Source organism: Pseudopodoces humilis, chromosome 4 (genome assembly GCF_049639895.1).
Source record: "Pseudopodoces humilis isolate 2021_Gansu_Grassland_sample_001 chromosome 4, ASM4963989v1, whole genome shotgun sequence".
Lineage (NCBI taxonomy): Eukaryota > Metazoa > Chordata > Aves > Passeriformes > Paridae > Pseudopodoces > Pseudopodoces humilis.
The window spans coordinates 13,344,291-13,368,852 of record NC_142203.1 but is presented as its reverse complement, the minus strand read 5'-3'; the positions used below and the strand labels follow the sequence as shown (position 1 = coordinate 13,368,852).

The following is a 24,562-nucleotide window of genomic DNA, read 5'->3' as shown; positions in this document are numbered from 1 at the left end:
AATTGCAAAGAATTTTTGCATTAAGATGTAGCCCTGAGAACTAATAAATTAATTTTTTCATAACACCATTCTTTTTATTATTGTAATTTACACCAAAATCTCATAATGAACAGAAATAAAACAAAACAAAGTAGTTTCATAACACAAAATGTTTCCTGTCACATCATTCTGAAGTCTTAAAACTTATTTAAATTACTCTGAAGTCACATAGAGGAAAAGAAAAAAACTACATCTGAAGAATGTCATCTGGGAATACTAAATATTTTGAATATGCAATATTCCTCTGTTAAAATACATATCAATAGCTTACTAGCACACAAAGGGATAAATTCAAAAGCATACTATTTCAAAAGCATACATATTATTTTAGGAAAAAAAAAAATCAATGCCATGGAGCAGCTTGTGGGAGCCCCAAAAGTAAACAAAACAGCAGAAGAGGTTTTTGCTTGGGGAATCACGTTTGATTAAAAACTTGTGTCAGTTTTTTCTTGCAAACTTCTGAATATATCCTGAATACTTCGGAATAGGCCACTGATTTAGAATAGATACAAGGATGAAGTTCTCCTCAGTGAGGGTGGTGAGGCCCTGGCACAGGTTGTCCAGAGTAGCTGTTACATCCCTGGAAGTGTCCAAGATCAGGCTGGACAGGTCTTGGAGCAGCAACCTGGGACAGTGGAAGGGGCAACAAGACAACATTTGAAGGTCCTATGACATTTGAAGGTAATAGAGACCACTCAAGAATAAATCTAACTGTGACCTTAAGGCGCACTAACTTAAAATGGGCAAATCCTGGAGCAAGTAACAACTCCGCAGTGAAACTACAGAAACTCACTGGACAGTCTGCTGCCGATGCCAGGAGCTGTCCCAGTGGTGCTCCTCCTCCACCATGACGAGCTGGGATGGACCGTCAGAGGGCAGTGGCTCCCGGCACTGCAGGAGTTTGAGTCCTGGGACAAACACGGAGCCCAAGGAAGGCATGCAGGAATTTTGTAGTTGCTATGGATGCACAGTGATGCCACAATGCCCCAAACCCAGTGCGGAGCTCTGCCAGGGCTCCCGCCGCTCTCTCTGGCCTCCCAGATGCACTTTAAGACTTAAGGTCTCCTGACAGTAAAATATAAATGCAGGAAATTAAAAGGACTGACTGACACAAAAGCCAGGGATGTGTGTATCCTCAGGGCAGTGCACTCTTTGCCCAGGTTATAGAGAGGAACAAGCAGCTGGAAAGTTTTGAATGTCTGTGGAGAGAATTCAAAGCAGAGGCCTCTCTGGACTGCAGGAACATATTTACCTCAATGAGGAGAGAGCTAGGGTTAGGGAAAGGTTCTTGTGAAACCTCTCAAGCCAAGAGATTTAGAGGCCCAGGTGTGAGTATGTATGTCAACTCAATAAAATCCACCCTGCAGAATCCTGGAAAAGCACTTTGTCCTTCTCTAAGCACTTCTGTACTTTGTGTACCTCCAGTTTTAAAGTTCCTGTTAAATTCTCTGTCTGCACAATTAGCATGCAGATGATTTAGTTCTTTGTTGGCACAAGCCATGGTGTCCTGAGCTTCTTTCAGGTTTTGTCTTACAGCACAGGATATCCATCAGGATATCCACCAGGATACCTGGGATATATCCTTCAAGACTGAAGGTTTTAATTGCAAGAGATAAAAACTCCATAACATTTCACATTCTCTGGGATAAGTCTCAAAACTTCATTTCTCATTTGTGACCTGATCTCTGTAAATGGCTTTCAGCTGTAGTTTTGCTAATCCTGTGTCATGTTGTTATTTTAAATATATTGTGACAAATGAAATAAGGGGAGATGGAGGGCGTGTTGGGTGTTGGGTTTTTTCAATATTATTTCCAAGACATTTTAATGCACAAAGTTGTGATTTTAAAACAAATAAAATAATAAAGTAGAGAGTAAGATAACAAACTAACTCCATGGACAAATCACAGAAAAGTGAGGTTTAAGTCTGCATATCTGAAATAAAGATTGAGTTATAAAATGCAGACTTTCCTTTTGTGAAGTTGTCAGGTCCCATCCATGGCCAGATGCTCTCTATGTGTCTTCTTTTAGAGTTTCATGTAAGACTTGGCTTTTATCTGCTTCTTCACTGAAGTGCAATTCTAGTTTTTTGTTTGACGCCTGTAGCTGTTGCTCCTGTTCATTCAAAAGTGATTGTGCCTGATGCTTCCAATATAACGCATTACTTAATCCTCCTACACTGTCAAACCTCTCATGGGTGATGAATTTTTGCTGAGGCATATTTAATTGCTCTTGCAGGCTCTGGACTTTGTCAGCTTCTTTTTTTCATCTCACTGAAATTCCATTTGAATTCTGCAAGTTGTAGGTGTGGTGAGTGGTGTTCCATCGGTGCTGCATGAAGCCTTTCTGTATATTCAAATATTGGCTTCTGCAAGGACGCTTTTTTTTCATACTGGACAGTCTGTCACACAATCCACACTCCAGATTAGGAGCCTTTCTCCAGATCAGTGGTACACTTGCTGTGGACTAGTGGAACTGTCTTCGTTATTACATTCAGTTTGTCCATAATTTCTGAAAAGGAGTTTCTGACTGCACCTACTTGGAAGTGTCCACAAAGCCAGGACATTGGCTTGTTAACAACATTCTGCAGTTCAGTCATGGAACTGATTATTGCAGCATGGAAATTAACTAGGAAACCAGCTGAATGCTTCAAAGCAGTCAATTTCTTCCTCTTCACAAACTGGCAGATTATGCCTATGTTTGGATTTTCCGACACACATTCAGTGCCTCCTCTTAAGCCCTTTGTCCATGTGAAAAGGGAACAAGAAGACTGGGCTAAAGCATTAAGCCTTTTAGCTGCCAAAACTGCAATCACTGCTCCTTGGAACACATAAACTGGGCCTTTGGTTCTTCTTTTCCTCAGCCTTGCTTCATTTTCATTGTTTTCCTCATCAGGAGGGAGAACAATAATTAGGCACCTGATTTTCTGTTTCACTAATTCATGGATGTTGACCTGGTCCTGGAGAGTCTCTTTGGGAAGACAAGCACACAGCTTGAGAGGGCACAGCCATACCACATTCCTTTTTGCCCACTCCTATCCATTGCATTTTCTAAGTCCTTTTCTAATTGTCTGCTAATGTCCTGGAGATCGCCCCAGGTTCATAAATAAGAATTAGAAGCTTATGGAAGTTTTCTGTACATGGAGAGAAGTAAAAAATGTTGCTGTTAAGCACAGGTGAAAATAAGGAGGAGTAAAATAAAGAGAACTGCACAGCCACTGCTGCATACAAAATATGTGAGATTTTATTACCACAGCAAGACCCAGCTACTGGGGATATGGAAGTCAACAGATCTGTTTGGGGTAGTTCACCATTACTCTGGAGCCCAGCAATCACATGCCCTGACTATCACACTGAGTATATCCTTCAGAAAGAAATCGTGCAAAGAAACACCTTCTTCCAGAAGCCACTCTGAATTCTGCAGGAATAATAATAATTTGTTTTGTTCTGAAGATTTGTTTTGTCCTGGAAGAAAAATCCTCATGAATGCATGGTAGTAACAAATTGGACAAATTAGGACTGATCCTAGGAAGCTGGGTTTTGAAGCATTCAGCCGTTTACTCTCCTTCCATTATCTCCTGAGGCATGGATAGTGCAAAATTAAAGACAGGAGGCAAATTAGGACAGAGAGATTGGAGATTTTGGGGTTGTTACACCAAGCAGAGAACACTGGAGAGGTTTTAGTCTTAAATCCTGCTGCTGAGAGCAAAACCTCTTACTTAACTGTTATTCTCCATTGCTTTTAGGGATTAAACCTCTGTTTCAGTCAAGGATTTTAGAGACATTTAACCCTGAATTCAATCTCTCTGGTGCATGTACAGAAAGGAGTTGTTTTCCTATCTAAAGAACATGCCCTGCCTGCTAGCCTGATGTCATCACTGTCAGAGGTGCTGGTATGGGAATAGATGCCTTTAGGTTTGATCTCATCAGCCAGATTTTCAGCTGCAAAAAGGCAGTGTGGTGGTTTTTAGCACTAGCTAAAAATCACCAGAGTACTTACTAATTTTTTGCTATATAGCAAAATTTTTTTATTGGCTATTTTTGATATATAGATTAGGAGAAGGGCAAAACAGGCTTAAAACTTAAAAGAAATAAAGAAACTTCATTAATAGAATAAGAAATCAGAATAAAACTTCCAGAGACCTTTTCTCCCCCATAACTAACCTTTTTTTTTTTTCTCAACTGACACTGTAGAGACAAAACCTGGGATGTTAAAGCAGTACCAACTATACAATAGTCTTTTCATCAGTTTTTGTAGGGAGAGGAATTTTTTCTTGCCATTCTATGGAGAGCTCTCTATAAGAAAGAGTTCCCTTGTGGCTTTTCATTTCCATGACTGGCAGCCACCTGGGCAAAAACTGCCATCATGCCTTCTTCCCATTTTCACACCACTCAGAGATGTGTTCATGGGCCATGAACTCAAGAGGTATTATTTAAAGGATGAGTTATTCAAAGGCAAAGGTTCTCTTCATTTGTCTTTGTGATCATCTCTGGGAACAGAGGTTTTCTTCTCTCCCTTGGGGAAAAGGGTCTTCATCAGCTCTCACTTCTCTCTCTCTCTCTGTTCAAGCATCTCATGGGATCACAGTTACTCCACCACCTGCTTAGTTTCATCAATCAACACCTTTGCTCAGATCTACAGTTTGAATACTTCATTCCCTCCAATACCCTTTCATGAATTAAAGGAGTTGTTTTTCAGAACATTATTGTTCATCTCCACAGCCCCACCAAACGAATATTTCAGCTTATTAAAGCATCTCCTCATTCTCTTTCCATCTGAGACTTGACTCTTTCTTTTACTGACCTTGATGTTTCATGTTGTCTTTTATGTGTCAAGCTCCCACTTCCCTCTCTCTGGAGAGCGGATTAAGTCTGCAGGTCTCATCTGTGTAGTAAAAGGGTTAAATCTGGCACAAGCTGCACAGGCTTTCACAGTGTTGGATTTCAGGTGTCTCTCTCAGCCCAACAGCCGCAGCTGGGGAGCAGATGGGTTTTGGCTTGGAGCCATTTGTGCAGGCCATGGTGGGGCGAGAGGGTATTTGCGAGATGTCAGCAGCTGTGGCCCAGACCAGCCTAGGGCTGGGGACCTCCTGGGAAGGCCTTCAGCCACCCTACTGGAATGGGACTCAGAAGGCTTCTCAGGAGGGGCTGCAGCAGAGCCTGGCCTGGCCTGGGGCTGGGGAAACCCTATAATCTCCATCCCCCACCTGGGAGCTGCTGCCCATCCTCTGCCAGGCTGCACAGGGTACAGGGGAGTAGGCCAGCCACACCAGAGCTCTGATACCTTTCAAGACCAGAGACACCCCACCTGAGGGTCTGCCGAGTTAAATTCATCCCAATTCTGTGCAAACAGCAGCCCTGAGATGGCAAGAAAAGCAAAGACAGTGGGTGGGTGTGCATGTATACACCTGTGGGCTGACTGCTGTGTAGACAGAAAGTTTTGGACAATGGTACATTTTCACTCTCCCAAGTTGGAATAATATTTCAAATATATATTAAGTGAAAATATATATAAAAATTAAAAGCTGTCAATTAATACATATGCATTAAATTTAATGTGTATTATATATTCTGTATATTAATATAATTAACATAACATAATTAATATAATTAATATCATATAATATAAAAAAGATATGAGATATATGTGATCATTTTTGAAGCCATTGCTTGTTGAGCATATAGATCATCCCCTACTGTTTGTATGTTTCTGCTTTCTGATACTGTTGACCACAGCACCAGCTCCCATGGGAGTTCCTTCAGTGAACTTCACAAAAAAGGCTTCCATCATTTCAGTGCTTGTGAGAACTTGCTGATTGACAGTTCTCCAGCATCCTGGATTTTGGACCATTTCAGCACTTGTGTCAATGGCCCTTCCTTCACCGCCAGCCTGCAGCAGTTACAGTCACTGTTGCCTACCCCTTGCTCCAGCTCATTTGCCGAAGTGCTGCCAAAGGCAGCAGAGCTGGCCCAGGATCTCTGTTGGCTTCTGGTCTCCAGGATGACATTCAGAGGGACACTTGGAGAGCTTCCTAAAGAGCTGCCTGTGGGATGGGGGTGGATTTATCCTCCCTGCGTGGTTCCTGCTTGGAGTTCTACACTCAGCGGAATCCCAGAGTTTTCTCAGCAGGTCTGTGCAGCAAGTTCTTAGCCAACACGTGGCTCTGCTGCCATCCCAAATCTGCGCTTTCCTTGCCTAGCCTGAGTGCAAGTGGGGCATGTGCTGGGCATGGCTGGAGATTTTCATGGCCAAAATCCTCCAGCATTTACATCTGCCCATTGCTTTGGATAGCACAAATCACAAACCACCCATCTCAGCTGATAAATGTAATTTCTTGCAGATTGCTACACCCATGCTGACAACCTAAAACTACACAGATCACAGTTATAGTTTAAAAAAGTAGCTAATTTGATTGTTACACCACACTAATAAAATACATACAAATATCAACTTCTGTTAACAGAAACTAGTCTAATGCAAAGCTCTACAACCACTTACTATACTCAATAACACTGAAGATTAACAATTTATTGCATATTCTGACAACCATACAGCCTATATATAAATACAAAAATATCAGTATGTCTCTATTAGAGAGGCAAAGGGAACACAGGGTCAGTATTGGGACCTTTCCCTTGGCAGCACCTGCCCTTCCAGCAGGGAAGGGAAACTCTTAGAGCCTCCCTGAGGCTGGAAGGCTTCTTCTTTCAGGAGGGCTGAAAGAGCAAGCAGGCCGAGCGGGCCAGCGTGTGGCGAGCGCAGGCACGGCAGGACTGTCCCACATCCCCCGGCAGCCCAGCACAGCTCCCGGGCCCTGCCGGCACAGCTGCCTTGCACAAGGACAGCCCCTGTGCCGGCCGGGGCAGCAGCGCTGAGCAGCCCCAGCACGGGCAGGGGCGGCTCCTGCTCAGCCGGGCAGCGCCCAGGCCCAAAGCCCACGCCACCCTCAGCCCTGCCCGGCCTCACCGGCCCTGTGGCCTCACCCAGGCTCTCGGGGTGGCAGCAGCACATCCCTGTTCACTGCCCTTGCTCGAGGCCTTCAGCTTCTCCCTGCTGGCTCCTGGCAGTGTCTGGCTGTCCTCAAGGTCTTCAGGGCAGCTGTGGCAAAAGTGGAGGCTCTGGAATTGGTTCCAAGGCCTGGCAGAGCTGCAGTCCCTGACCCCTCTCTGCTCCCTCCTGGCCCCCTCCATCCCCTCAGCCCCGCCGTCCTCTCGGCAAACCCCCAGCCCCTCCTTCAGTTTCTTCGGCCCCTCACAGGCCTCTCACCCCGCTCAGTCCCTTCTGACCCGTTCTGTCCCCTCAGAGGCGGCACACCCCTCAGCCTGCGCCTCTGTCACCTCAGTGCCACCATTGCCCTCTGCTCCCCCACAGCCCTCAGTGCCCCTAACACCTCAAGGTTTCCGTCCCTTCAGCATCACCGCCTCCTCGGCCACCTCAGTCTCACCGTCCCTCAGCAGCGCCTCAGGGGACAGTGCCTGGGGCCACTGGCAGCTCCCGCCGCTCCAGGGACAGCCGGGGCTGGAACTGCTGCTCCACCTGGCCCGGCCCCAGCTCAGACCCAGCACAGGAAGAGGGGACAGAAGGGGTACAGGGGGAAAAACAAGAGGTGAAACAGGCAGCCGACGGGGGCAAAGAGGTTAAAATGCAGCCTAGGCCTATAAAAACATCAATCTTTGTGTTTAAATATCTTTATTCCTCTTACTATATAAGTATGCATATTATAAATAAAACTATCTATATTTATCTATATATATAAATGTAACTCCACACATATATATATATATGTAGCTATGCACATCTATAAATGTAACTACAAATATATATAGAAATAAATCACATCCATAACTATATATATATATATATATATATACTTCTAACTATGCAGATTTAGAAATATAGAACTATAACTATATATGTAGCTTAATGGATATATAAACAGAACTAAAGACATCTCTAAACGTATCTAAAAACAGAGGGACTCCACCTGCCTGGTGGTCACAGGCTCTCCCTCAGTCTCTTCTTCCTACACCAGGCAGCCCTCCTGGAAAGGTAGATCACATGGATATCTGGGAAGGAAAGGCAACTCTCAGTCAATATTGGCCTCCATGCATCTTTCCCTTTGGAAGTAACTGTCCTTCTATCAGACTTTGTTCAAGATGGCCTGAAAGGCAGACTCTCACTTGGGAATTTGAAGCCTGCTCTTTAAAGAGCAGGTATCACTCCAAGTTTCCAAAACTGTGTAAAGCACTGAAGTATCTGAATAAAGTCTCAGCACCCACAGTGCAAATGGCACCCACAAGAGCTTGAAACACAGACAGTCCCAGCTCCCACAAAGAAGCCCAGCCTTGTTCTTTCTCTGGGCTGACGCAGAGACAGAGACTGTGCTCAGTCCTCACTGCAATGGCTGAAGCAGAAGGGTAAGCTGTGAACCAAATTGGGACACGCAGGTTGGTGACACAACTCCCACCAGCTCAGGTTTATTCCCGGCTCTCTTGCCACAGCAGAGGACTCGGTGTCAGAGCCTCTGAAGAAGCATGGAGGGCAGGGCTGGGGGAGGTTGTGCCAGTGGTCGATTTGAACCGAAGGCACCAGGAAGCACCAACTCTGCAGACACAAACTCAACTCTTCTGATCTCTCTTCCTGTCAGAGGCAGGCTCAGAGCAGCCATCTCATACCTCTCTAAACCGCTGTGGGCTCACTCCTTACCAGGAGCACCTTGGGCCCCTGGGAACTGTTCCCACAACTCCTGGTGCCAGGCAAAGCTTCCTCTGCTGCAGCCTTGTTCACAGGCTCCCTCCTGAAGACTCAGGGGCAACATTAATATTGCCCTTGAAAGGAAACCAGAAAGAAAGAAACCATTCTCACCAGTTACACAAAACACCTTGTCCAACAACTCTGTGGATCACACACTTAGTCACTTGACCGTAACAAGGAGTCTGGGCCCCAAAGGCCTTCAACAGTCAAAAACATTGACTTCTCAAACATGGTCTGTTGCACTATTGGGAATGGCGAGAAGCACGACATGGACTCTCTTGTGAGTGGAACAGGAGAATGAGGTTTATTACTTCAGATCTTCTTTTATAGACTGATATGTGAAAATACAGAAAGGTAAAACTTACTGGTTAGTGAACTAACACATTACAATCACTAGTCAGTGGGGTACACTACCCTTTGACCTTCTCTTGCAAGAAAACAAGAAACTGACAAACAACACCTGCAAGGCTCTCTTTTATCTCTGAGGATTGTTTTAATTCCTCTTTATGATTTCCTAGGCCACTTTCTCAGGTGAGACTGAGAAAGTTATGCGGCCTGCTTTTCCACAAGCACTGTGTTCCCTGCTTTTGCTCATATTAAGTATCCATAACGGTCCAAGAGCTGTCAAAGTTGACACTGTTGGACGTGGGATGACACTGAACACAGGGGTGGGCGCTAAGGAAGGAGTCCTGTCAGCTCCTGGCACAGGGATGTGCTCCTCCTTCCACAGCCCTAAGCAGAACCATCTCATGCAGGCTGCAGCTTTGGAGGGGCTGTCTGGGAACACACATCTCTTCCCACAAGGTGACTGAGCTCTGGAACATGGAGAGCAAGACTGGCCAGTTTGCCCAGCTGAGGATTTCCCAGATGGAAACTGGACTGCAGGCACCAGGTTCCTGAGAGGGCAAGACAGCTGCAGCTCCAGCCCATCCCCACACACAGCTCTGGGAACGCCTACACTCACAGCAGGGCTCACACAGCAGCAGCAGCAGCTGCAGGAGCAGCTGCAGCCCAGCCCTTGCTTTGCCTTGGCCTTCCAGCCCAAGAGAGGCAGAGCCCGCATCTGCTGCTGGCACCTCTCGCATGCCCCTCCCTGCAAGCGACACTTTGCCTTGAGTGGCAATTCTCCAAATGCTCTTCTCTTTCCCATTAAACAAAGCTTGTTGAAACCTACAAAGCTTCTACTTCCTCCCCACAAATGCCCCTGTATGAGGGATTCTTCCCAGGAAAAGGAGCATCCAAACCTGGCAAACACCTCTTTTCCTACTTAAGGGGTATCCCCCTTTTCATTCCCTCTTCCTTAGCAAATCTTGCTTTACCAAGCAAATCCTTCCCTGTCAGTTCGCAGCTGAATTCAAGAAGCCTTTGCTTCTCAGCCATGCAACACCATTCAAAAGCTCTCAGTCCAGCCCCTTCCATTCCCATCCGATGGAGTTACCTGAGCAGAGGGAGACCTTTCAGGCAGCCATCTCCTGATCTCCTGAATCATTTTCTCAACACCAAGGCCCAGATCCACTGGTGGCAATTTCTCTTCCCCAGGTGCATTCTATGCCCAGCTGGAGGCTGCCAATGCTGCACAGCCAGCACTGCCAGCTGGAGCACTGGGGGCTGAAATGCCCGGGGTGGCTGCAAGAATCCGAACACGTTGGTCAGGGTCTGGAATGTGGCTTTGGGACCCAGAGCTCTACTGCTGCCTTGGATCAAACATCACAAGGAGTGCATAGCCAACCCAATTCCAGAAAAGTATTCAGCTTCCCAGGGGATTTGAAAGAGTGAGTTCTTCCTCCTAAAAAGTATTTCTCCTAACTGATGTGTAGATATACTAAAGTATGGATTGTAAAATTAAACTATATACACATTAACTATTTATAATCAGAGCTCTTTCTATCTCCCCATCAGCTTTTGGATTTGGCTGGTTCTGAGTTTCTTACCACAACAGACCACAGAAAGTGGATTCACCCAGGAAGAGATCAGATCTGCAGACACGCATGCTAAAATCAAAGTGTGATTGTGCTGTAAAAAGCAACCTTGTGGGTGAGGCCATGTCCTGCACTGCAACTGTTCTGGGGATACACAGAGCTTGTTGAAATTTGATAGCATTATTTGATGGAGAGACAATCTGTAAAGTCTGCAATATCCTGTCAGGGTCCTAGTCTGGTTTCATTCAAAGAAAGATGGGAGTTCACCTGACACTGACCAGTTGTAGACAAATGGTTTTCACCTTGGCCTTTCAACTCTACAGAGAGGCTGTCTGGAAAATTTCCAGAACACCCTCCAAATCTGCAGCAAGGACAGGAAAACCAGACAGAGATAGTTTTTGTTTTCACAGTTCCACTTCCTAGTACAGTTCACGCTTTCTACCTAATTCACACTTCTCTTCATGACTTCACTGAAAAGCAAGTAGAGAAACTCCTTCCCTGCCTGCTCGGTTGCTGGCTGGTAAGTGCTGCCCTGAAGAAGTGCAGCTACTGCTCTCTCAAAGGGCCCTGCAAGCAGCTTCAGGGTCAATGTGAACGAGCAGAATGGTGAGCTTGCGGAGATTAAATTTGTGGATGAGTTGATTGTTGATGGTTCCACCGGTGAAGCCCCAACAAGTCCAGAGGTGGCACAGACTTTCTTGGCAGGTGCTGGGGTAGCCTCTGAGTCCTAAGCACCTGCATTTTGCCTGGAAGGGCCTGGAGTCAGCTCTGAATCCTCAGGTGAGGCAGCACTGTGATTCTGGCACAAGGGAGCTGTGCAGCAGTGAAGGAAGAAGAAAGGAAGCAAGGGGAAGGCTGGGTCACTACTGGTCCTCAGTGTGTTTCCCTTGGCAGCAACTGTACTTCTGTCAGGGACGACAAAAGCTCCTATCCTCCCAAGAGAGGCGAGAAAGAAAAAAATCCCCACATGTTTTGGGGCTTTGCAAGAGCCAGTTCCTTGTCTATTGAGCTCTCGCCTATCTGTTCAATCTGGGAAGTGTCCTGCTGCCATTCTTTGGCAGGAGGCAGCTGCCAGAAACCAACTGCCAGCTCTTCTCCCCTCTGCTCCAAATGGGACAGGAGGCTCCCTCCCGCTGGGCCTGAGCACGACCAAGCCCTCGGCTCACACGCACTCACGGAGACCTCCCCGAGCATCCCAGGGCCGCCCAATGAGCAGCGCCAGCCATGGTGCAGGGCTGGGCCGGCTGCCGGCCGAGCGGGCCAGCGTGTGGCGAACGCAGGCGCGGCGGGACTGTCCCGCAGCCCCCGGCAGCCCAGCACAGCTCCCGGGCCCTGCCGGCACAGCTGCCTTGCCCAAGGACAGCGCCTGTGCCGGCAGGGATTCCTACAGAGATGACAAAGCAGCATATGCCTCTACAAGTACCAAGAGATGTACCTAATTATCCATAGATGTAGATGACGTGAAAGAGCGGCCTCTACAATGAAAATCTTATCTCGAAACATGTCAATATAAACATCTAAAAACTGAACTAGAGAGAGAGAGGGGTTTCAGCTGCCCCTTCTTCACAGCCTCTCCCTCAGCCACTTTGCAGAGCCTTCCTCCTGCAGAAGTTTAGCACGTGGGCATTGAAGGAAGCCAAGGGCTGCAGAGCCCTTGCAGAGCTGCCATGGAGCTCTTGCCAAGCCCTGCCCAGCAGCAACCCTTGCCAGCCCTTACCAGCACCTTGGGATGACTTAGGGCAATGTGGAGAGAAAGGTGGGCAGCAAAGCTTGTGCTGTAATTTCTAATGTCCCCTGCCTCTCTGTTACCACTGTCCGCCCTGCAGCAGCGAGGGAGACAGAGGAGATAGTTTAGCTTGTCAAAGAAGAACCTAAAAACGAGCTCTTTCCCTTTGCTGAGATGGCAGTTACAGCTTTATTTCTTGGGACCCTACAGAGTGAGGTAGCAGGAGGGAAAGAGGAAGAGGTATCAATAAGCACTCCTTTTTGAAGACGGGGGAAAGGGGTGGAGGGAATTCACACAACCAATAAGGGGAACTGGGGAGAACAAGATAAGGGAAAGAACTTAAAATTCTACATTTTCAGGGGTACATTTTTTGGGGCATACCATTTTTCCTAACTGCATGACAACAACCTGGGCCATCCATACCTGCTCTTCTTGTTCTGCCACAGCCTCAGCATTTCTCCAGTCTTCTCTAGTCTGTCATCCTCCTTTTCCTTTCCAGCTGGCAGGGAGGGAGGGAGGGAGGAACGAAGGTAAGGAGGAAGGTTGGAAGGGAGGAAGGAAGTCCAATTCCTTCACTTAAATTCCCATCTTAAATTTCAGGGAAAGCAATGGAAGAAGGTGCAGGCTTTATTACAGAGTTTGCAGTACAGAAAACCTTGGTTTCTGCTCCAAAATCCCATTAACTCTTTCTGCATTAACTCTTGTGCCATCAGTCCTATGAATAAGGCAGCACAAGCCCCAGCATAAGCCTTATGAGTGAGAAGGTTCTGGTTGGAAATGATCCAGCTACAGATACCTCTGCAAATCTGTGAGCAGTTCCACACCACAGGTACCACAGAGAAAGCTGAGCTTTGCCTGTCAGGCACAGAGAATGCTGACAGAGCAGTGCTCGCCTGAAATCCATCAGTTCTCTCTACCCAGCGAGCCTTCCTGATCTGCTCTTCTTCCCAGCAAAGCCTGCCTTATCCCAAACACCACTTTGCAGGGACAGTCAGAGCTCTGTGGATGCTCACAGCACTCTCAGAGCAGAGAGGCAAAATAAAGCAATGCACTTGATGTTCCTTGCAGAGGTGCACTCACATGGAGGCACTGCTCCATTAAAAACTCTCCTTAGACGACCAGCCCTGAAGAATTGCCCAATGGCTTTCTTGGGAGAACGCTTTTTCATTACAGGAAAATGAGAAAAATATCTGAGAGTGAAAAAGTCATTTTTTTCACAAGATAAAATGCAGCATAAAGGATAAAGCCATGATCTGGAAGGGTAAAAGAGCACTCAAACAGCATATGTAGCTCAGCCAGACATGTCTGAGTCTCACTGGTCTCACTGCTGCCTCCAGCTCTGAAGTGAGCTGTCAGTTCTGGAGCTCAGTCCTTGGCAAAGGCAGGCGACTGGTCTGGGGTTGAGACCGGAGCTGCAAAGACGCTCTGCTGCTGCTGCTGCAGTGCTGCCAGTGCCAGCCTGTGTGTGAGGCAGAGCCCAAAACAGACTCACAGAGGGAGTGAAGCCCCAAACGTGCCAAAATGTACCAAAATGTGCCACCTCTTCAAAACCTGCAACACAAGAAGGGTAGTGGAAACTCTGGAAAAACAAGACAGGTGCAGTGAAGGAAACAACAAATGGAGTAGACAGAGGATGTGGTAAGAATGAATAAGGAGAGACTTGTGTCAAATCTTGAGAGAAAAAACTGGGGAGAAAGCAACAAAAAAGGCACATCTTGCTTATGATAGAAGGATACAGCCAGAACTGAGGGCTGAAGATGTGGGAGCTGCTGGGGGTTTGTGATCTCCAGTGCAATCCATCCTGTGTCTGTCTCTGAAGGCCCCGCAGTGCAAAGGGGACATTTCCTCTGTCCCTTGTGGGAGCTGCTTGACCAGTATCCTGGCAGAGGAAGAAATTCATGTGTCTCAGGTACTCAGATGTCAACTCTGCTTCTGAAATCTACTTTCAGTGGGAAACTGCAGCAAGGAAGGCAAAAGATGTAGAAGGTCTACATCCCAACTGGGCATGAGGGTTATGAGAGATGACAAGGGGGTGGTGACACTGCCAGTTGCAATGAGCCTTTGGAGAAACTGTTCTGTTTCCTTCTGTTCTGACCACAGAGAGGAAAAAAGGAGTCAGTCAGAGTTCACCAGCTGAATTCAAAGGCCAAAGTTTGATTAGACTAAAGAAAAAGACATTGGTACTGCCTATTTGATTTACCCACCAGTTATCTGCTACTACACTCCCTGAGACAACGAACAAGTGATTCCCTTGGAGTCTGTCACTCAGTTCCACCTGTTTTTTCTCCTGTTTGTGCAGGAAATGTCAGCTTGCTCAGCAGTTTGCATACAGAAAAACAAAACATCAAAGAAAATCCTGCCAACAACAGATCCACCTGAGAGGGACTTGTCTGGGCCAAAGTGCTTGTAGGTTATCCACCTCTATTAACAAGTGTGATTATGCCTAACTGGAAAATTAGCTGTACATTAACATCCAGGTACTATTTATGCCAATTTACATTTTCTCCATGCTTGCCTTGGTTCAGCTCATTTCCCAAGGGCTGGCTGTAAACACTCACTTGCAAAAAACCACAATCTGTTTGACTACAGCTCTCTTTTTATTGATGTGTTTTCCCGTCTTCTCTTGATTTTTGATTTCAGGCTCAGCAGTATCACCTCCTGCCTGTGTTATCTCCTATCAGCAGCACTGGATTGGCTGCTGTGGCTAATCTACTTTCCAGCAGGTCCATCCTCACCCACTTATATTTCTCTGCTGCCTGCTGGCCTCAGCCTGTGCTTGGCTGCCTCAGGACTGTACCCAGCCTGTGCTCTAGGGACTGCTTTTTGCTGCAGCTCTTCCTGTCTCCAGTGCTGCTTCTATGGAATTCACACTCCGATTCTCTGACAAAGCCCTGCCATAGCCTCTGCACTTCTGTCAGTGTCCTTACACACCTATTCTTTACTCTGGCTGGGTTTTCTTATTTTCTCTGGTCTGCAGCCTCCACTAGTGTACACACACTCCTTTAACTCACCACACTTTTTCCCCCTCACAGCTATCTCCATTTTTCCTCTCCAGTAGCAACTTCTTCCTTTCTTTGCTGAATTGACCTTGATATGAGTTATGTGTTTGTTTAATTCTTATTGTCTAAAGGAAACATTCTGGTTGCTAAGCAACGGTTGTCTCCTTATTAAAATCTGAAAACAATTCAGATTTTCAGATTTAGTCAGTGATAGTTTGTCAGCAAGTCAAAAGAAGGTGCTTTTCCTTCTGCTAACAAACAGCAACAGGGTGTCCAGCTTTACTGATATTTCATTCCTTACAAAACAGAATTTAATGCATGTGCTGCCTATTTTGGCACCACAGTAGTGCTACAGACAAGTGCAAGTTTATCTGATAGAGGAATTGAGATGTCAACTGGTCTTGGGCTCTCTGGATGTGCTACCTGTAGTTGTTCTTACCGTAGTATCTGGAGATATGTGTAAATGCAATGCCAGGCTCTGCTGGAACTGAGCCTCCAACTGACTGGTCTAAAAAGAGAAAAATTACATAACTTGGCCTTCCTAGTCAGAAATCAGGACCAAGCAGTGTAGGTTTCTCTTCTGAGATGAGATTCTCTTTATGTCAGACTCGTGAAAACTCTGGACTAACTGGGCCTCACCATTACAATGAAATGAGACTAGGGAAAGTGATCATGACAGGATCCCTGTATAAATGTCTCTGAACCTTCCATTTGCTCAGAAATAACCAAGTCCTGCCCTCCCCTTCTGCTGCAGTGAGGGCTGCCGCAAAAAACCTTTGGTTCCCTGACTCCAGGGTCCCAGTGACGCAAAATAAATAGGAGTGGGAACAATGGAGATGGCTGAAAAACACTTTTAATAGAAAACAGGGGATGATGCCCATAAATCAGGCACAGAATTGGGTCAAACTCTGAGGACCAGGACTAGGGCATTGACACAACATCATATAGGGTAGGTCTGAGGGTGGAGTCTGAGGGCATGGATCCAATCATAAATGGGGGTTAGGAATATGCAAAACACTGCAAAAAGTAACAACCAATCAGGGGAGAGCAGCTGGAACATTCTAAAGACATAACCTTATATGGGGTGACTTGATAAACTTATTAACTCCCATAAGCCCTTTCTCTTTGCCATAACTTAAACGAATGCTTCCCAAGGCTTGAACTTAATGCCTGTTTTTTTCTGGGGGAAGTTTGGCAGGCTTGGATCCCCAGCCAGACCCATTCCCACTCCCCTCCTCTGTGTTTGTTTCTGTAACCATTCCTGAGACGCTGCTCAAAGGTTTGAACAAGTCTTGTCATATATTGACTCTTGTCACATGCCAACAGTCCGAATCAGGGAATGCAAAGGGAACAGCAATTTTCTGTCTCTCCGAGCAGAAAATGTCCCACAGGCAGAGAAAAGGGAAACACTGAAGGGAGAATGGCCAAGGGTCAGAATTCAGGCTCCAGAGTTGTAGCTGAAGGCCCTAAGGCTGCAGTAATTTGCTCACCCTGGAAGTTACACATTGGCTGACTCCATCAGAAACCAGATGTCCCTTTATTTTATCCTGTCAGTGCTAAATTCAACAGGGATACAGAACAGCTGGAAAAAGCGTCGGCAGAGAAACAGCTCTGTGTTTCTCTCCCACCACTCAGGAATGCTGAGCTTTTTGTCTCATTCCTAATGGTTTTATTTACCTTACTTTAATTTTCATGTGGATCACTATTTCTCATAAGGGCATTGAACTTGAGCAAATACTTTCTTATTCATGAGACAGTCCTTCATGTCCTTTTGCAGCTCCTTCCTATGTCACTTGTCAAGGTCACGTGCTTAAACCACCTTTGTCACATCTCTGCTCCATAAAAAATCCTCAGGAGCAGCAGAAACTATGACCAGAAGAAAGCATTTCTATGGGAAGTATATTGCAATTTCTTGCACTGGAAAATCAGGGGCTGCAGGTGAATGTCAGTTCTGTCATGGACCTCCTCAGGCAGCTGAGGACAGTCTGCCTCCCCATGCTCTCTCTCACAGACTGTGTGTCACAGGGAAATCAACTCAGGCCCCTGAAACAGAGACTTGGCTCTTCTTTTACCTCAGTGCTTGCTCCTCTCACATATTCTCTCTCCCAGTTGCTGCTCAGTGATTTTTGTCCTTTCCTAAACCCATGATCTACCCCCAAAAGAAACTTGCCCTGTAAACGAGATTGATGATGTGTCACTGTTGGACACCAAATGATTCACACGGATGCAGCTTGAAATGTGGTGAAATAAGAAGAAATGTTTATTTGTTCTTTCAGTATTTACAGGTTTTTGACAACAACCAGGGATTGGATTATCATGTTACCACCTTCCCAACCACACTGGCCATGAGAGACATCCATCAAAAAGCATATCTTTAATGGAATGTATAAACACCTATGTTTATAGTTACTTTCCTGGGAAAGTGGCTAGAAATTATGAAAACAATATTGAAAGGTCTGATTCTCAGGGCAACAATGATGCTAATAAAAAGATTTTGAAAAGCTCAGAGTAAAACTATAATTTGGCTACAGTACGAGTTCAATTGCCCTATTTTCATTATCCTCTTACTTGGTGTATCTATGGAGTGTGAAAAAAAATGTGAATATCCAAGATGCAGTGTTTTTTCTGGACTTTTACAACTTTGAAGACACTTGTAGCTTCAGAGACTTGTCTATGAAGTTTCAGACTCTGCAGTACAGTCAGTAAGAAAATAATAATGAACCGTTTCTTCTGAAAGTCAGCTCTTTTAAAATCATATCCATAGAAGTATCTTGTTCACTTTCTTTTCTGGTGTCCCTCTTTCTCTTCCTAGCCTTTGTCCTCTTTTTTCAATGCCTTTTACCTAGCGAATGTCTACCACATCCCCGTGCTACATCTAATTAACTTTAGCAAAGATAAGAGTGAACAAGTTTGTCATAAAACTCAGTCTTCTGAAAGAATGATTTCTGTTAAAGACTCCGTCAGCTCTTTCTGATTAAATCTCTCTCCTCCGTTAATTATCAGTTCTCATAAATACCACACAGACTCATCCTTAATGCAGGGCCTTGTGCTGTCAGTTTTTGTCATGGTGAATGTGTTTCTTTATCTTGTACATGATTGAGTCAATTCTGAATTCTGCCTATTCATTTGTTCTACTTTTTCTTAATTTTCAGATTTCTCAGTCATAACTACAATGTCACAACACAGTGCTCCTGACAATTGACTCCTTTTTGCCAAATTTCACATGTGTTTCAAAGATCAGTTCTGGAACTTTCACTTTACCTTTCCTGCCTCACATTCAAATGGCAGATGAACTTTTATCAGCCTTGCAAAATGTAAATTCAGCTCTTCAAGAAGCAATCAATTACAAACCAGTCTGCATTACCAACCTTCTTTTTGTAGCCTCTGCAGGACAAGGGCATGATATTTTAGTAAAAGCCTGTCTGCACAAGCCAGCTGCTAATCCAGGTGACAATATTAAAGGCAGTGTCCTTGAAACTCTCCTGGAACAGTGAGAATAAAGAAAAACAACGGCATTGTGTACTGGGGAAAGTACGTAAAACAATATGTGTTAATCAGTAGTAACTTGCTAAGCCTGCGGACTCTGTTGGACCCTGAGTATTAAAGAGAGAAATAAATTATGTTCGCCATACTTCTGAGAAGACTCAGTGATTAGTCTGAGCGCTTTTCCAATACCTGGCACTCGGAACAGGAACCCTTTGCGGGCAGAGGGAATTGGGCAGGTTCGCATGCGGTGGGATGTGGAAGCAAGCCTAAGCTGGGGAAAACCGGGGGCGGAGGAGCTGGGGCGAAGGCAGAAGGCGAGTGCGCGTCGGCACCCAGGAAGAGTTGCTCCCCTCCCTCCGCCAGCAGGACTTGCTAGCATTGAGGCTGAACTTGCGGCAACATGGATACTGCTTCTAAACATTATCGTTAAACGAGGAGAGGCAGTCAAGGATAAGGACCTTGAAAAGCTCATTTTATGGGCTAGAGAAAACGGGCGCCTTCAGGTGCCGCCACTGCTTTTTGCAGTGGAAGAATGGAAAGACATAGGTTTGTTGTGAGAAAAAGCGATTATGGGGAAACGCAAAAACGCTCTAATGCTTGGTTCGATCTGGCGAGTTGTACTGAATGCCTTAAAAGAAATGAAAGTGGAGTCCACAGTCGCTACCACTGCCTTGCAAGCCATGGCTCGGTGCGAGACGGATGTGTCGCTGTCACCTCCTGCCACATCACTCAGCCATCTGGGTGCTTTCTTTGAGGTTAGGCACGTTCAGCTGGTGAAGGGGCTCATGGGGAAGCAATGTAGCTCAGTCTCAGAACTTAAAATCACAGGAGTGTACCGGGGTGGGTGGGACCACGCCAGCAGAGCCCAAGACGGAAGTTACTCCACCAAATGCGGGTGTAGAAATGACGGCGTCTCCGGAAGGAGACGGCTCCAGCCCCAGCCAGGTGGAGCCCCAAACGTCAGCGGAAATAAGAACCCCAGAGTGCAAGCCGAAAATCTATCCTTCGCTGCCATCTACTGTTCCCTGGGGAAAGCCGCAGGACTTCCCTCTCCCCCCAGACAATGGCGTGTCGATGCATTCAGAAGATGGGCGACCACTGGCAGGAGAACCAATCAATTGTAACGATGCATTGAAAAAAGATCTATTAGAGTGGCAACAGCAAATAGAACAACTTGTGCAACAGCTGCAAGCTCAAATTGAGCAGACATTAAGTACAAGTGGAGCTCAGTGTCATCAAGAAAAAGCAGCTCCACAGCAAATGCTGAGACAGCAAGCAGAATCTGTACAGCAACTATAGGATATGATATGTCCTGAACCATCTCCTCGACCTTTGGAGACACTTTCAACACCACAATCTTGTTCAAGTTCTAACTCTACTACCCTAGAAGAAGAGAACAAGAAACAAAAATCAAGGCAAAGACGTACTGGCATCATTCAAGATGCAATACTTGAAGGGTAATGGCAAGCAGCAGGAGCAATAGCTTGTCCCATTTTAAATGACCAGCATAATCCATGGTATGAACAGCACGACTGGAAAATCTTACAGCAAGCCAAAAAGACAGTTACTGAGCATGGCAATCAATCTGAAGCTGCAAACGCTGCATTGGATTGGTTATTCACCTCTGATGTTAATAGTCCCAAAGACAGCCAGAACCTAGCACATCTGCTTTTGTCTCCATCGCAGTTCATGGTGTGGGAGAAGGAATGGAAAAGGTTAGCTATTCTGGAAGCCAGTCAACTTTGGGATCAAAATGATGTACTGTATAGACTCAATCCTGACATGATCACTGGTTCAGGAGTTTACAGTCACATGGCTGTACAATTAAATTATCCCCTTGCAATGCATTTGTCAGCGCAGCTTGCTGGGTAAGCTTTTAGTGCTGCGCCTGATTCCAAGCCTCATCCTTCCTTCACAACAGTACTGCAAGGCCTCACAAAACCATATCCTCATTTTATCAGCGGCCCTGAAAGCTCAGAATGACATGACTGAGGAAGCAAAGCAGAACATGTTTAAATTGTTAGCTTTTGAGAATGCTAATGCAAAAATAAAGCCTATCCTTGCCACACTCTGAAAACAAGCAGATGTGGGGGACTTGTTAGATATTGCTCTGAGAGTTTCATCAGACACAAGAAGGACAACTTGTAGCCAATGCAGTTGCAGAAGCCATAAAACCAACTACAAACTTACTTGCTGCTGCGGTCAGTAAATTGGGAAATGGACGCAAACCTTTCACTACCACTCCAAACATTTGCTACTGATACAGCAACAAAGGACACTTCCGAAAGTCCTGCCAAGCTTCCCTGTGGTGTGATTGATGCCAGATGGATAATCATGCTATTACTGCATGTCGTTTTGCAAAAAACATGAGCAAGAGCACAAAGAGCTGCCTCACGGGGACACACGTAGCCGGCCCAACTCTATACAGCAATTCAACCCACCAGCAACCTGGGGAAGCTTGGAAATCGATCTACCTGCAAGTAGATGTCACTCTCGTTGACAGCACCATCCATAAGATCCCAACCGGAGTCACATGACCCATTTATTCTATCACCAGCACACTGGGTGCTTTGCTAATTGGAAGATCATCTACTGGAGTTGCGGGACTTAATGTTCTCCCAGGAGTTATTGATGCTGATTACACCGGTGAAATTCAAATCTGTGCCTACACATTAGCGCCTCCACTCACAATTAAGAAGGGGACAAAAATCACTCCATTGGTGCTGTTTCAAAAGGTAGCAACTGATGAAGATATTTTTTGAAGCGCCTCTAAGCATGGAGCCAGAGGATTCGGATATACTGGAGATATAGTGGTGAATCTTGTTCAACAAATGAACCATTGACCAGTAATTGAAATCACCCTACGCCAAAGAATGAAGCAGCAAAAAGTCAAAATTATGTTAGACAAAGGAGCTGATGTCACCATCGTCAGCTGAGTCTGGTGGCCAAAAGATTGGCCTCTCCACTGAGCCTTAAACTCAGTGCAAGGTGTAGGAGGATGCTCTACACCACTGATAAGCGTTCATCCAATTCAGTTTTGATTTCCTGAGGGACAGACTACCACCTTATGTCCATATGTCATGCTTTTGCCTGGGAGCCTTGGCAGGCTCATTGGTCTAGATGTTCTAAGCCAGCTCGGAGCAACATTAACATTTCCTGCCCAATTGCCTTTTCAGTAGTTGCCACTGCTGACAGGCCGCTGACCCCAAGGATTCAATGGAAATCTAATGAGCCAGTGTGGGTCAAGCAGTGGCCTCTCTCTCAGGAGCGGCTGGCAATTGCGCATGAGCTTGTCAAAGAGCAGCTGCAAGCAAAACGCGTACAACCATCACTCAGCCCATGGAATACTCCAATCTTTGTGATCCCCAAGAAATCTGGAAAGCAGTGATTACTGCATGATCTGCGCAACGTGAATGACCAAATCTGGACAACGGGAGCATTGCAACCAGGGTTGCCCTCTCCCACAATGCTGCCACAGGAATGGCATCCTTTAGTCATAGATTTGAAAGACGGTTTCTTCACAATACCCCTGCAAAAGGAAGACACAGTGCGGTTTGCTTTTACCTTACCAGCAATTAATAAAGAAAGTCTATCTCAAAGATTTGAGTGGGTGGTCCTTCCACAGGGGATGAAAAACTCCCCAACAATGTGCCAACTGTTGGTGCATTGGGCACTGGCACCTGTGCATGAAAAACTTTCTCAGACAATTATTTACCACTGCATGGACAATATCTTGTTCTGTCAATGTGATCCATTCCAAGATGATGACCTTGCATATATTGCTGCTCAACTTGCTGCAAAAGGCTTGGTAATCGCCCCAGAGAAAATTCAAAAACAAGCCCCGTGGAAGCATCCAGGGTGCATTTTAACATCTTCATCATTCCTCCTGCAGAAATTAGAATTGACTACTGAGATCAATACGCTCAACGATGCACAGAAACTCAATGGAGATCTACAATGGGTACGATCCATTGCTGGCTTTAGGAATGATGAGATGGCACCTTTAATGAGCCTCTTGAATGGCACAGATCCACTAACTCCTGTTACCCTTTCTGTAGACCAAAAGAAATGTCTTACATTCCTAGGGAAGAAGCTACTTTCAATGCTTCCAGACCAAAGATTGCTAGATGTACCTTTGGGACTTTTGATCTGTAATCATCCCATTGCCCCGTGTGCTATCATACTCCAATGGCCTGCTTGGCAAAAAGAAAAGGGGGGAGAAGACCCATCGGAGAGCTGTCAAGATGCCAAGCAGCCTGTCAAGGAGGTACAGTCTGTTAGATTATCAGCAAAATGTGAAGAACCTTTGACAATCCTTGAGTGGATTTTTACAGCACATACGCCACCTATGAGTGTTTGGCAGAGAACAGAAGCAATTGCTTACCTCATTAAAAAGGCGAGAATGTGAATTATGGAAACTAGTGGTGCTGAACCAGAGCATATTAGCTTCCCAATAAAAATAGAAAACCTTGAGTGAATGCTGAGACATTCAGAACCAATACGATTAGTGCTGCTCAGTTTTCCAGGAACTGTGCAAACAAGCAACCTAAAGATCCATGTTTACAGATCATCTGAAAGCAACAGTGGTTGCAGCAGCCTAAAATAGTGCAGCAACCAGTGGAAGGCCTTACAGTATATACTGATGCAGGAAATCGACAGAAAAAAGCAGCCTGCACCTGGCGAGAAGGCTCAAGCTGTAAAAACAATACCATAGATGGAGATGCACATGACTCACTGCAGACGTTGGAACTTACAGCTGTCTCATGGGCATTGTCTCGTTGGCGAGACAGAAAGCTGAACATTGTATCAGACTCATTATATGTGGTAGGTGTGGTCCATATCGAAGATGCTCTCATCAAGCCACCGAATAATAAGCAGCTATGTCAACTATTCCTGCAAATGAAGACAGCTGTTTAAGATAGGGAAGAATCTTGTTGTATCATTCACATCCGCAGTCATCAAACGGAGTTAGAGAAAGCAATGCAAGAGCTGATATGCTTGTCAGTCCTGCTGTTGCAGCAGCAAGAGACTCTTTTGCAGCTGCAAGAGAGAGTCACGGTCTCTTTCATCAAGCCACAAAAGTCTTAAAGAGACAATTTGATACCAGCTTGATAGATGCACAAGGCATTGTAAAAATCCTGTCCACAATGGAGTCAATATGGAACCAGTCTAAGCTTAGGTGTTACCCTTAGAGGTCTTCAAGCCTGTGAGATTTGGCAAGTGGATGTAACACATGTGCCTGAATTTGGTCACCTCAAATATGCACATGTTACAATACATACCTTTTCAAAAATTACTTGGGCCACTGCACAAGTGGGAGAGCAAAGAATACATGTAAGCCAACATTCAGTAGCTTGCTTCACTGTGATGGGAGTACCAAAAGAGCTGAAAACAGACAATGGGCCTGCATATGTAGGAACACGGGTATCTCGGTTCTTACAAAAATGGGGAGTTAAACACGTAACTGGAATTCCCCATGTGTCAACTGGACAAGCCATTGTAGAAAGAGCCCATAAGACTTTAGAGAAGTATTTAGGTAAACAAAAAACAGCAGAACAATCAGATCCTGTCATTGCAACAAGTGCTATTCACTCTAAATTTTCTCAGTTTAGTTGGAGATTCAGAGCAGCCTCCTGTGGTAA

The 24,562-nt window shown here is 45.6% G+C and overlaps 1 protein-coding gene across 1 annotated transcript in view; it reads left to right on the top strand.

Moving 5' to 3' along the window:
* The window catches only part of LOC102110740 (uncharacterized), a 71,683-nt gene extending 52,206 nt beyond the window's left edge, over nucleotides 1–19,477 (top strand). The window contains exons 31-33 of the mRNA XM_088054613.1: nucleotides 11,273–11,414; nucleotides 11,829–12,128; nucleotides 19,077–19,477. Of these exons, the coding sequence (XP_087910739.1) occupies nucleotides 11,273–11,414; nucleotides 11,829–12,128; nucleotides 19,077–19,477 (843 nt within the window). The remainder of the gene's footprint in view (nucleotides 1–11,272; nucleotides 11,415–11,828; nucleotides 12,129–19,076) is intronic.
* Nucleotides 19,478–24,562: the final 5,085 nt, after the last annotated feature.